Raw genomic sequence first — 13,068 nt, 5'->3', positions numbered from 1 at the left:
GTTTTGACACCATAACCATATGTCTTCCCATAATTTCTTTCCCCATATTTCTTTATCATTAATTTTCCAATCATGTTTTTTCCATTGTGGCATCCACGTTGCCAAACCTTGTGCCACTGCCCACGAATCAGTATATATATGACATTGTTGCCCCTGTTCTTGTTGAAGTGCCTGATACACCGCATAAAGTTCAGCATATTGGCTACTCATATTATCTCCAGTGGTGACAATTGTTTGTTGGGTGGATGGGTTATGGGCAACTGCTTTCCATTTCCGTGAGCTCGATATCATTTTGGCAGAACCATCCGTAAACCAGGTATGTTTTTGTTGTTCTTCAGTCAATTGATCATATGAGACACCCCATTTAACAGGAGATTCTGTTATATCAGTCTTGGGTGACACAGTTGGCTCACTGCTATATTGAGACACTTGTTCATGCAATAGAGACAACCCCTTTGGGCCAGGTTTGGCCCGGTCTTGAATATACCATTTCCATTTGATGATATTAAATTCTTGTGCATGTCCAATTTTATGAGTAACAGGCACGCTATGAATCCATTGCATGATGGGTATTTGGGGCCGCATAATTACCTCATGTCCCAGAGTAAGGCTTTCTGAGTCTATTAGAGCCCAATAGCAGGCTAACAACTGTTTTTCAAAAGGACTATATCTTTCACTGGAACAGGGAAGCTTGCGACTCCAAAATCCCAGAGGATAACGTTGGGCACCTTGTTTTTGCCATAAACTCCAGCTGGCATACTGATCAATGACATCTACCTGTAACTCAATGGGTCCCGGTTTAATTGGCCATAGATCTAAAGCAGTCTGAATAGCATGCTTGGCTGCTTCAAAAGCTTCTTTTTGTTCCATTCCCCATTCAAATTCATATTTTTTCCTGGTAACTTTATATAAAGGTGCAAGGAGCCGACTTAAATGTGGAATATGTGCCCTCCAAAATCCAAATAATCCAATAAATTTTTGTGCTTCCTTTTTGTTACGGGATGCTGCAAAATCTAATATCTTTTGTCTAGCTTTAGGTAAAATTTCTTGTTTTCCATTATTCCAAAGTACTCCCAAAAATTTAACATTTGAACTCGGGCCCTGAATTTTAGCTGCATTAGTTTTCCATCCATCCTCCTCAAGTATGTCCATTACTTTTTCTAACTGTTATTGTACTTTTTCTTCTTCATTTCCTTGGATCATAATATCATCTATATAATGTACTATTTGGACATCATCAGAAGCAGGTACCTTTGCCAAGGTTTCAGCAACCTGTCGATGGCAGATAGTGGGACTATGCACATATCCCTGAGGAAGTCTAGTAAAGGTATATTGTTGTCCCAGCCACGTGAAAGCAAACTGTTCTTGGACACTTTTAGGTATAGGTATGGTGAAAAAGGCATTAGCCAAGTCTATGACTGCATACCAAGTGCCTGGATAACATTGCACTTTTTCTATAAGAGTAATCAAATCAGGGACGGCCGCTTGAATAGCCGGAGTCACTTTGTTTAGCTCTCTGTAATCTACAGTCATTCTCCATGTCCCATCACCTTTTTTAACAGGCCAGATAGGATTATTCCAGGCTGTAGTTACTCTGCAAAGGACTTTTACAGCCAAATAATCTTCTATGGTCTCAGATATTTCTTGTTGTCCTCCAGGGATGCGATACTGTCTTTGATTGATCACTTGTGTGGCAGGTGGAATTTCTACTTCATGATGCAAACATCCCACAATTACAGCATTAATATGAAAAGACAAAGCTCTAATAGCAAATTGGTATTGTCCATCAGCCAAATTTAATGTCAATCCTTTTAGAATATCAATCCCAATTATATATTCTGGTATTGGCACAATCATAACTAGATATGTGCGTCGGGGTAGTTGCCCAATTTGCATAGAAAGATTAGTGGTAACTGCCTGGATTTCTTTTCCTCCCAATCCAGTTATCAGAATTGATGTACCTTGAAACTTAGTTGGATTCCCATAGATAAGGGTCGCCTCTGCCCCTGTATCTACAAGTGCCTTCACACTAGTTGTAGATCCATTCTTCCAAAATATTTTAATTGGTACATGTGGTCTAATATCTTTTCTTATAGTGGCACTAATCGATACAGAGGTTTGGCCTTCCCCTCAATCACGTAAGTCAGCAAGAAGAGGATCCAAGGGAGGAGGTGGTGCACTAGGTGCAGTAGGCACTGGGTTGGAAGCATCCTCTATACTGTCCCTTCTATTCACTTGTTTTACATTCAGCCCTTTTTCTTTATATAGTTTCCATAATTCTCTAGTGTCAACTCCATCAATCTGGTCTTTAGGTACTCCTGCCTGGAGTAGGGCCAAAAACATATCACCTCGAGTCATTTTATCCTTTTTAAAGAATGTTTCTTTTTTCCCTTCTTGGAGAGTTTTCAGTTGTCTGCCAGTCTCCCAAGTCTGCTAGCTGCATAATCTTATCCGCAAGTGTTGATATAGGACTTTCAGTTTCATTCATGAGAAGGGTTGTGATTATTTGTTTGTATGCCGGAGGTGCAGTTTTTATCAACTTGTTTCGCACCTGGACACTTAAAGTCATTTCATTTAAAGCTTCACCACACCCCAGAAACACAGCCCGTTTCATGGTTTCTTCTCTCATCTTTTGAACACAATCTTTTAAAGTATACCATGGTCTATTAGTGTCTGGCCACATATCATCCGTGGGGTATTTATCTTGAGCTCCTTTTACTGCAAGAGCCAATAAAGTTGTACCATTAGTGTCTTGTCCACGATCATTTTGGGGGTGAGCATTCATGCTCCAGTCTCTGAAAGCTTCCCATATTACTGGATCATTGGACAAAATTACAAATTTAAAAGCATCTCCTGCATCCAGATTAATTCCCGTAGCGCCCATATCATATAGGCGAACAAGCCAGGTTATAATGGCTTCTCCAGGCTTTTGTGTAGCCCGGGCTAAAATATCAGAAATTTCTTGTTGGTTAAAATCCTCAATCACATCTTTCCTTACAGGATGATTACCATCCATTTCCATCCGCCGACGGCGAAGAGGACGTGCGTCTGTGCGTTTGGGTGGTTTTTCCTCTTCCTCATAATCAGTTTCAGAATCGTCATCCCAGATATCACCATCCCATGTGTCCGGGTCCCACTTAGGACCGGCCGATGCTATGGCCATATGAACTTTTCGTTCGTTTACCTTTCCTCTCCTCTTTCTATATTTATATTTGGCAACTCTTACAGCAGCCTTTTCTGCTATAGCTTGGTAGTTACGAGCCTGATCTCCCAGTGCAAGATATTGACATTGAATCATAGCCAAGCGAGACTGCAAATCTAAATTTTCTTTTTCCGAGAGTGCCTTCTCTGTCTGTATCTTATCCCTATCTTCTATAGCCCGGCGATAAGCAGTCAACAAACACCAACCTCGCCGTGCCAAAAAAGAAACATCATCTTTCGCTTTCCTTTCCACCGTCTGCAAAGCTTTGGTCACATCCAACGGTTCAAATCGTCGCCGGCGAGCATCCCAAGCTTCACATAGCCCTGACCTACGAGCCCACTACCCAGCCAGAGTGCAAAAGGGAGGGTCCTCCCATCCTGGAATTTCTTCCACCTTGGCTTCAGTTACCTTTCGTTTGAACAGGAAAGGCATCTCCTTAATCGAATCCTGCTCACAGCGCCAATTATGTTATGAGAGGTTCGGGGATTCGATCGGAGACGTAAAAGACACTTTCCACTCCAAACAAACGGACTGAAGGTATATTTTATTATATAGAGGATAGTAAAGGCGATAGTCTGCAAACAGATCCAAATAGGTCAAATATTAAGAGGGAAAAAACATCAGCCCGACTGGAAAGGGAAAACACCCACATCGGCTGAAGAGAAATGACACAAATCAACCGGAAAGAGAAACACCAGGTTGACCGAAAAGAGAACACATCAAATCAATTACTTCATATCAAATCAATTACTTCACATCAAATCAGTTACTCACAACATCCACGCCCCACTGCTGGGAGAGCCCTGTCAATCAACGCGGCTGGGCAAGGATCACACGTCCTGGGCAAGGTGTCCCTTCCACAGGTGGAACTCTCACCGGGTCTCAGTCTCCAGCAGTTTATATAAGCAGTTAGAGTTTGCAGAGCAAGCATCTAGTGTTCCCATGCACAAAATGGTTATCAGTGGCGTACGTGCACTGAGCCCCCTGGCTAATGTCCCAGCCCAGTAGTTGTGTACGTGCATTGTTCTCTTTGGTTATCATCTTAGCCCGGCATAGATGGCCAGTCCATCCCGAGCTACAACACTCCAAGAGCCTTGAAATGTTACAACTTGTAACTCTCTCCGTGGGAGAAGGGCCAGTTCCCACCACGCAGAAAGCAGCTTTTATATTTCTTTTTGTGCTGGTGGCTGTAGGTCAACGGAGTGGCCAAACATGGCTGTACTCATGTCAAGACAGACCCATCCCATAGCACCCCTGCTCGGACACTCTGCAGTCTCTCCGTTCTCAGCAAAACTTACCGTAATTTCCTCGGGATAAGTGAAAGTGACACTGGAATGATTTGAGCTCTGGAACATGTTCCTTTTAAATATTCTCTGAAGCCAACGTCTGGTAGCAGTGAGAGTGCTCTGGAAGACTGTTTCTACTGAATTCTTCTTTCCAGTTTCTTGTCCCTGCCCTTCTGCTGAATCCTGTGATCGCATGAGAGAGAGAGAGAGAGCTGACTTGTCCTCGCGCTGTGGACTCAGAGGCGGTGGGCGGGACACTGCTTTCCCTTGCCCACATTCATGGTCGGTAAGGAATGATATTTAAGTTACACACACATGTTCACACACACTGGCCTTGCCAGAAGCCTACACCGTCAAAGCACTTTAACTCCCCAGAACTTTCCGGGGTTCACTGAGTGGGCGATATGGGGAAACTAGGTAGAGAAGGAAGGGCATTAACACCCTGCGGTAACCGACCCACGTGCTATGACAGCTCTGCCTTGCTGATGAACAGACCTCATCGGCTCTGACTGGAGGAAAAGCTGGCACACTTTCTCCAGACTGGGTGAGAAAGGACGTACGTCAACGGCACAGAGCTTCCCGTAGCTCAGAGAACCCCAAACTAGTGTGCATGCAAACCCCTGCTACTTAGCGACATAAAGAGCCAGTCTGCTGGCCAAGACGTGAACCCATGCTCCTTCCCATCCATGCTCTCTTTCGTTGGGGCTTCTCCTTTCATGCCCTCTCCCCAAGATATCCTTTCTCCCCTGGGGTCAACGCTCTAGTGAGGCCTCCCTCTGTCCGTCCCTGTCTCCCTTCGTCTATCCCTCCTTCCTTCTTTCCTCACCAGAAGCACATTGACTTTATGAAGCGGATGGAGTTCAGGCACCAGGCCCCCCACCTATAGAGAGGCCTCTCCCAAGGCCCTGGGAGGGGCCCTCCCAGTTCTGAATTAGTGTGTGTTCTTTTTCTTCAACAGAGCCCCACAAATTACATGGCAGGACCCACAAAACCTGGATCCGTTGGTGTCACTCCCTCCAAGCCTAGGGAGATGTGGTGGCAAAAGCCGTTCCTGCCGGAAGAAGCTGATCACTGAGTGGGAGAGACCAACAGTCCACAGATGGACAGACAGGCAAGTACATGATCGTTAACCATGGTAACTGCCAAGACAAGAAAAGTACAAGGTGTTTTCAAGGTACATAAAGGGGCCTGGAGGTGGGAGCAGCCCTGCTCTGAAAGATGAGAAGAGTGCCATGCAGTGTGGGAGGGGTGGGCTGAGGTGCAGGTGTGACTGGAGCACAGGACCACGTGGGTGGTAACAGGTCTCAGCTGAAAATTGGACATGCTGGCTCTTGCTTTGAGTCCCTGAATGGCACAGCACCTCCTAGAACAATCCAGAAGCTTCAGCACGGTGTGCATGCCTTCTGTGATCTGGCCTTGCCTAGACCTCAGCTTCAACTCCAGCCACACTCCACTACCTGCAGGCCCTCGGGGCCGGCGAGGTTCTCCTCCTCCCAGACTCTGCACAGGCTGTACTCTCGCTGCCTGGGAACAACAGCCCCTCTCACAAGGCCCTTCCCTTTTTCACCAAGGCACCTTATCGACACTCCAGTCTACCATTAATCCACTGTGCTGCAGTTGGGCGTTCACGGGATGGTGCCCCTCTACGAGTTCTTGCTGCCAAGGCCCTTCTCTTTTTCTTCCTGGTGTGCCCTGTACCCAGCACAGGGCTGGGCAGAGATGGGCAATAAAGAACAACCCCCAGCCTGAAAATCTGCCCTAGAATCTTCACCTTTGCCCTGTTTTTCTCCATCTGGTGTCCTTCAACCCTATTAACCCTTTATATCAGCATCCAACCAAAAGCTTTTGAAAAACTCATCATATACTTTTGTTTCATTTTAGTTTTGCAAAGCCTTTCATTTTTATGACACAGGTAGAGTATTTTGACCATACTGTGGATGACACTAATCTGAGATCCCAACCAACATTTAAGATAGTTATTTCTGCAGGAAAATATACCCTAAATAACTGACAAATTGCTTAAACACAGTTTATTTGGAAGTTGGCACCTGCCTATGATGGTTTAAATAATACCCACTTCAGGAGAAAACAACCATCTTACCAATAATATTTATTTTAAAATGTGTCTGTGATATTTTAAAGAAGAAAAACTAAAGGAATAAAGTTAAAACATATGCTTAATTATTTTATATTAATAACAGTTCTGATTTGTATCAAGGTAACAAATTAACAAATATTTAGACGTCAGTCTAAATATAAAATCTTGTATCACCTTCAAATTGAAGCTCATCAACTCAAGTGGGTGAATACCACACGACAATGAAAAGAATGAACTACTGGCACATGCAGCAACACGGATGAATCTCAAAGACATAACGAGGAGAGAAGAAAGTCAGACAAAAAAAGTAGAAAGTTCAAAGACTGGCAAAACGAATGTGCGGTGGTAGAAATCAGAAGAGAGCTAACCTCTGGGGGATGTAGGAGGGAAAGGGACAGAGTGCTGGGATCTTCCTAAAGCTTGATGCAGAAGGTGGAAAGAGGGTGTGCACCTTTGTGGAAAGGCACTGAGGTTGCCCTTAGGATGTGTGGGCTCTGCTACTGTATTCAAGTTACAGCGTACAGCAAAAAAGTTAGGTGGGAAAGACCATGCCAGAATATGCATTTTGCGGGGGCCTTGTCTGACATCCCGGCCACCTGCACTGCTCTACAATTTCTGCAGTCATCCGATAATCTGTATGTTAACTTCTATATTGCTCCCCTCTCCTCCTTCCTCCCTCTCTCCAGTGTAAACCTTATGAAGGCAAGGGTGCAGACTCTGGGTCACTGAAATTTCCTCCATGCACAGAACAGAACCCAGCATCAAGCAGTTGCCCAACAATTATTTGATGACGGAATCAGCCACTCTGTGTCATGTCAGTAATCCCAGAATTAGCCTATCTCTTTTTTGAATTGAGGCCGCTTGAAATTCCATACCTATCCTGGGTACAACATCATGGGTATGTGTTCCACTTACCACTAGAGGTTTAAGTATAATAATTCTGCAAACAATCTCAGCAGATAAGGCAGGCATCTCATAAAACTCCTGGTCTTTTGTGATTCCGCAGACAGTTTCATGGAGTTTCAGGCACACAGTCAAGTAGGACTGTATCAAAGGCTCCTCAAAAATCCTACCCCACAAAGAGTCAAGAGAAATCACTGAAGTCATTTAGGAGAAATGAGAACACGGTACCCATTATCCATGATGAGCTCCTTCCCTTTACAACACCTACACGGAAGGTGTTTATTTGATCCCACATAGGTTAACATCCAGAAAATTTCAATTGACCTCGAACTTGTGACAAAGATAAAAAGTAAACAAAGTCCTTTTGGTTTGCCTCCACGGTCTGAACTGTTTTAACAAAAGCAAGTTAAACTACTTCCAAGTGTATTTCCTTATTTGAAAAAAACCTAGGAATGGATATTATTAAAAATTAAAATACTGTATAAATCTGAAACAAATTCAGCAAGACATAGGGAGAAAGAGCGACAAATGCTGCAAGAGCATGTCCTATGCGTGGAGTCTCTTCCAGCTCTGTGGGGACCAGGTTTCATGTTCACTGACTGGCACGTGGCCAGAGCTGAACTGGTGAGCTGATCAGAGCGGGGCTCAGAAGGCAGCACGAGCAATGAATCACTGGGGTGAATCTGTAATACACAGGGTTGGTGAGGGCCCTGAAGTCACAGGTGCTTGATATGAACGGAGATCTGACACCCCACTTCCATTCTGAACACCCTAAGGCTTCAGGTGAGGTGATACTGGAAGTGCTGTGGGAATCTCAGAACACACCTGTTCCCACGTGGACATTTGTATTGTTCTGCATTCTGTATACTGTCTCTTCAGGGTGTCAGAGGTCACACAAATTTGAAAGAGCAAATGATTTTGGATAATAATGTAAAGCTACCTCTGATTTTTATTTTCAACTGGCCTAAGTTGCAAAAAACATAGAATGACTAAATGTTAAAGAAATGCAGGACACAAGCATGAATATGCAATATGATGATGATCATTTAAAAGTAAATGAGGGCCGGCCCCGTAGCTTAGCGGTTAAGTGCGTGTGCTCCAATGCAGGCGGCCCAGGTTCGGATCCCGGGCGTACACAGACGCACTGCTTCTCCGGCCATGCTGAGGCCGCGTCCCACATACAGCAACTAGAAGGATGTGCAACTATGACATACAACTATCTACTGGGGCTTTGGGGGAAAAATAAATAAATAAATAAAATTATAAAAAAAAAAAAAAAAGTAAATGAAAAAAATGCATTGGAAAAAAGACCAGATGGAAATCAACCAAAATCGTAGCACGTGTTATCTATTAATTTCCCTTTTAAAAAAAAATAGGATGATTATATTAATAACTTGAAAAAAAAGTAGTGGGATATATATTGATTTATGACCTTCCAATTATGACAGCAAATATGGGACACTGTCAATCAATAGGGGATGACCACATGCAAGAGAGAGGCTACATCTGCTTTTCTACTCACTTGTTCTGATAAATATCCAAGAGGTGCCACAGCATTTTAAGAGTATTCCCCACATCCTAGGGTGGTGACAAAAGGAAAACAGAAAGGAAGGTTAAATCATGAAACCACTGTCTCTGTGAAAACCGAACTGAAAAACATCCAACATAAATAAGGCATACCCAATTCTTTCCTTTCTATAAACAAGTTTTAAAGTGCTCAACTACTAACCTATATCTTCTACAAATAAAATTCAGGATATAAAATTATACCATTTTCTCTACCCCAAAAAACGGGAAAGGAAAGACAGTAACTATGAAGTGTACCAGCGCTCAGGATAACTTCTAACCTTGCCTCGCACAACTACAGAGAACAAAAGGTTATCGTTTATTGAACTCTATTTACTGAAACAGAATAAACTCAAGTAAATCGACCCTTTAGCCCTAAGAAATAGCACCCCTCCCAGTTTTCTGATTTCTAAGTACTTCATCCTGTCAGGCTCTCAGAAAAGAAGAGTCACAAGCTCTGAATGTTTCGTTTTCGATCTGCAAGGACTCAAGAGCCTATTCCAGACGACAAACCTCCAGATTTCTGGGGGAGATTTCTTCGTTAAGTCCTTGAAGCCGGTAATAAGTCCCTAGAAGACAGTCCAGCACACGAGGAGGAAAGTGACTCAAGTAGTCAGTGAAGTCTTCCATATACTGAACCAAGTTACTCAGAGGGAGCAAACTGAACCAGGATCGGAACAGATACTCATCAACATTCAGCAAATGTTTTCTCTTTCCCATAAGCTGAAGCAATTGTCTCCTGTATAAGAGGAAAATAGGAACAGAAAAAAGGGGTGAGATCACTAAAATAGACTGAGGTAAGATAAGTAAAATTCTGTCAGAAGGGGTCTAGAAAGTTCAGATTTTAAAAATAATTTAAAATGCTAAGTAGGGAATCAAATGAAAAGTAAACAATAACATATTAAGAATTCACCAACATGCATGAACCTTGACAGGACACTATGCTCAGTGAAATAATCCAGTCACAGGACAAATACTGTGTGATTCCACTTATACGAGGTCCCTAGAGTGTTCAGACTCATAGAGACAGAAAGTAGGATAGTGGGTGCCAGGGGCTGGGGAAGGGAGACAGGATGTTATTATTTCATGGGGACAGAGCTTCAGTTTTACAAGATGAAGAGAGTTCTGGAGATGGATGGTGGTGATGGTTGCACAATAATGTGAATGTATTCAATGCCACTGAACTATACACCTAAAAATGATTAAAATGATAAATTGTATATTACGTATATTTTACCACAATAAAAGAGTTCACCAAGGGGGCCAGCCCAGTGGCGCAAGTGGTTGGGTGCGCACGTTCCGCTGCGGCGGCCCGGGGATCGCCGGTTCGGATCCCGGGTGCGCACCGATGCACCGCTTGTTAAGCCATGCTGTGGCGGCGTCCCATATAAAGTAGAGGAAGATGGGCATGGATGTTAGCCCAGGGCTAGTCTTCCTCAGCAAAAAGAGGAGGATTGGCATTGGATGTTAGCTCAGGGCTGGTCCTCCTCACAAAAAAAAAAAAAAAAAAAAAAAAGAGTTCACCAAGCATTTTTCCAGCTTTAGTGAGATATGATTGGCATATAACACTGTGTAAGTTTAAGGTGTACAATGTGTTGATTTGATACTTATACTGCAAAATGATTAGCATCATAGAGTTCGCTAACAACTGCATCACGTCACATAATTACCATTTCTTTTTTGTGGTAAATATAATTCAGTATTAATAACTATAGTCACCACGCTGTACAGAACTTACTCATAACTGGAAGTTTGCACCCTTTGACGAGTATCTTCTCTTTTCCCCTCCCCTCATCCCCTGGCAATTAACCATTCTACTCTCTGATTCTATGTGTCTGACTTTTTTAGATTCTACATATAAGTGAGATCATAGGTATTTGTCTTTCTTTGTCTGACTTGTCTCATTTAGTGTAATGCTCTCAAGGTCCACTCATGTTGTTCAAAATGGCAGGACTTCCTTCTTTCTCATGGCTGAATAACACTCCATTGTATAAATATACCACATCTTCTTTATCCATTCATCTGTTGAAGGACACTTAGGATGCTTCCATGCCTTGGCTATTGTGAATAATGCTGTAGTGAACATGCGAGTGCAGACGTCTCTTCGAGACAGTGATTTCATTTCCTTGCAGTATATACCCAGAAGTGGGATTGCTGGATCATACGGATGATAGGTCTATTTTTAACTTTTTAAGGAAACTCCACACTGTTTTCCATAGTGGGTAGAATAATTTATGAATTAAGTATTTTGATGAGTGAATAAGTGAGCACCCTGGATCAAACAGTCCTGGTGAGCCCAGTGAAGGCCTTTAAATTATGACGATCATAAATTATGATCATAAATTATGATAAAGATAAATTATTATCTTTAACATTGGACTGGAAAACCCTAAAGATGACAACTGGAAAATAAACAAAGCAGAGTGCCACAGAAGTGACAGAGGCTGCAGAAAACATACTGATAAAGGTTTGCTAACACACTCGAGGCCACTTTTGCTTGAAACACAGAATCTTTAGAACCAAGGCTAGTGTGTGTCATTGTCCACTGTTAACAGCTAAATTTCCTCTAGATAGTCTGTATACCCCAAAGGGCATAATTATATAAATAATCTTAATTTGGCTTTAATTTCAAGAGGTTCCAATAATAGTGAAGAAGCAATAACCTAATTTAGCTCACTTTCTTAACCCCTAAAAACCTATAGGCTAGATCCTATTGGATCAGGGGAGGGAGTGGGGACAGATGAGACCTGGAATAGTTTCTCTCACAAAAGACAAAGTAAATGGTGGATGTTATCTGTGCTTGGAGACGAGTGGTAGTATTAATCTTTTTATATTTATTTTTTATTTAATTTTAACTTAATTTTTGTCCTTAAATTTGATTTACCATTTTTCTTTTATGGATTGTGCTTTCCATGTCTTCTCTAAGAAAGCTTTGCTTACCTCAAGACTGGTACGTCACTCCCTCAAGATTTGCATGTACAATGTGCAAAGCCTTTCACCTGACAGTTCTACTTCAGGAATTTATCTTGAGGAAATAATTGGACAGGGAAATTACAAGGATGTTTATCAAAGTGTGCTTACAAAGTGAAAGTGAAAAATAATCCACGTGCCCTGTAACTTGCTAAATAAAAATAAATAAATTATAATGACCAAGCAGTCATTATAAAAACAATGTAGGCATCCATTTACTGACAAAAAGTTGTTCACAAAATACTGTGAAGTGAAAAAAGCAGAAAAAAATAGAATAAATAACCTATCATGTGTTGTTATCTTTCAAGCACATACAGCACCCACATACACACATTTGGACAAAACCCTGGACAAATGCACGCCTAAGTGTTAACAACAATGATTATCTCTGGGACTGCAGGCTGTTTTTGTCTTCTTTATATTTCTTGTATGCTTAGAATTTTTTAAAGAGGTAATTTTAAAAGAAGTGTTATGTTACTTATATCACTGGAAGTAGGAATGAGTGCTCCATAACAGTCCACAAGGAAGCACAGCCGTTATTCCAAGATTTCTGTACGGAAGTGCAGCTCCATAACTTACTGATCTGGTCTTTCTTCCCGAAACTGGGAGAAGGACATTCCTTCGAGGGCTGCCCAGGTGTCCTCAGGCTGAATCCCAGAGTCCTTCCCTGGAGGGGCCAGCTCCAGGCAGTGGTGCAACACAGGCAGGGTGCACACCCAGAGGTCGATCCTTTTGCTCATGCACCTTCGGCACAGGTTTACCAAGTGTGTCTGCCAGCTGGAAAGGGAAGAGAGATCCCACAGTGAGCCGAGGTCGGCCAGCGCCGGACCCACTCTGTGGTCTGATGTCCCACAAGGGAAGTGACGGCTCCTCACACAGAGCAGAAGGATCATTCTGGGTGGCTGAGCACTGACTGACCAGATGTGAGAAACGTGGCCGAGTGGAAGATGGGGGACCCTCAGCACCCGCCCCCAGGGTCAGGCACTGACTAGCCCTCACTGAAGCCCCGCAGTAAAATGCCAACGAAGTTATTTCCATCCTCT

The 13,068-nt window shown here is 42.8% G+C and overlaps 1 protein-coding gene across 8 annotated transcripts in view; it reads right to left on the bottom strand.

Moving 5' to 3' along the window:
• The window catches only part of RNF213 (ring finger protein 213), a 122,208-nt gene that overhangs the window by 73,961 nt on the left and 35,179 nt on the right, over nt 1-13,068 (bottom strand). For all 8 annotated transcript variants that reach the window (XM_058561819.1, XM_058561811.1, XM_058561818.1 and 5 more), the window contains 5 exons: nt 12,605-12,802; nt 9,569-9,794; nt 9,012-9,067; nt 7,502-7,655; nt 4,501-4,671 (listed from right to left, as the gene is read on the bottom strand). In XM_058561819.1, the coding sequence (XP_058417802.1) occupies nt 4,501-4,671; nt 7,502-7,655; nt 9,012-9,067; nt 9,569-9,794; nt 12,605-12,802 (805 nt within the window). The remainder of the gene's footprint in view (nt 1-4,500; nt 4,672-7,501; nt 7,656-9,011; nt 9,068-9,568; nt 9,795-12,604; nt 12,803-13,068) is intronic.

The sequence above is a fragment of the Diceros bicornis genome, chromosome 18, assembly GCF_020826845.1.
Source record: "Diceros bicornis minor isolate mBicDic1 chromosome 18, mDicBic1.mat.cur, whole genome shotgun sequence".
In the NCBI taxonomy this organism is placed as follows: Eukaryota; Metazoa; Chordata; class Mammalia; order Perissodactyla; family Rhinocerotidae; genus Diceros; species Diceros bicornis.
Note: the sequence above shows the minus strand (reverse complement) of the source record. Positions and strands in the feature narration are given on the sequence as shown.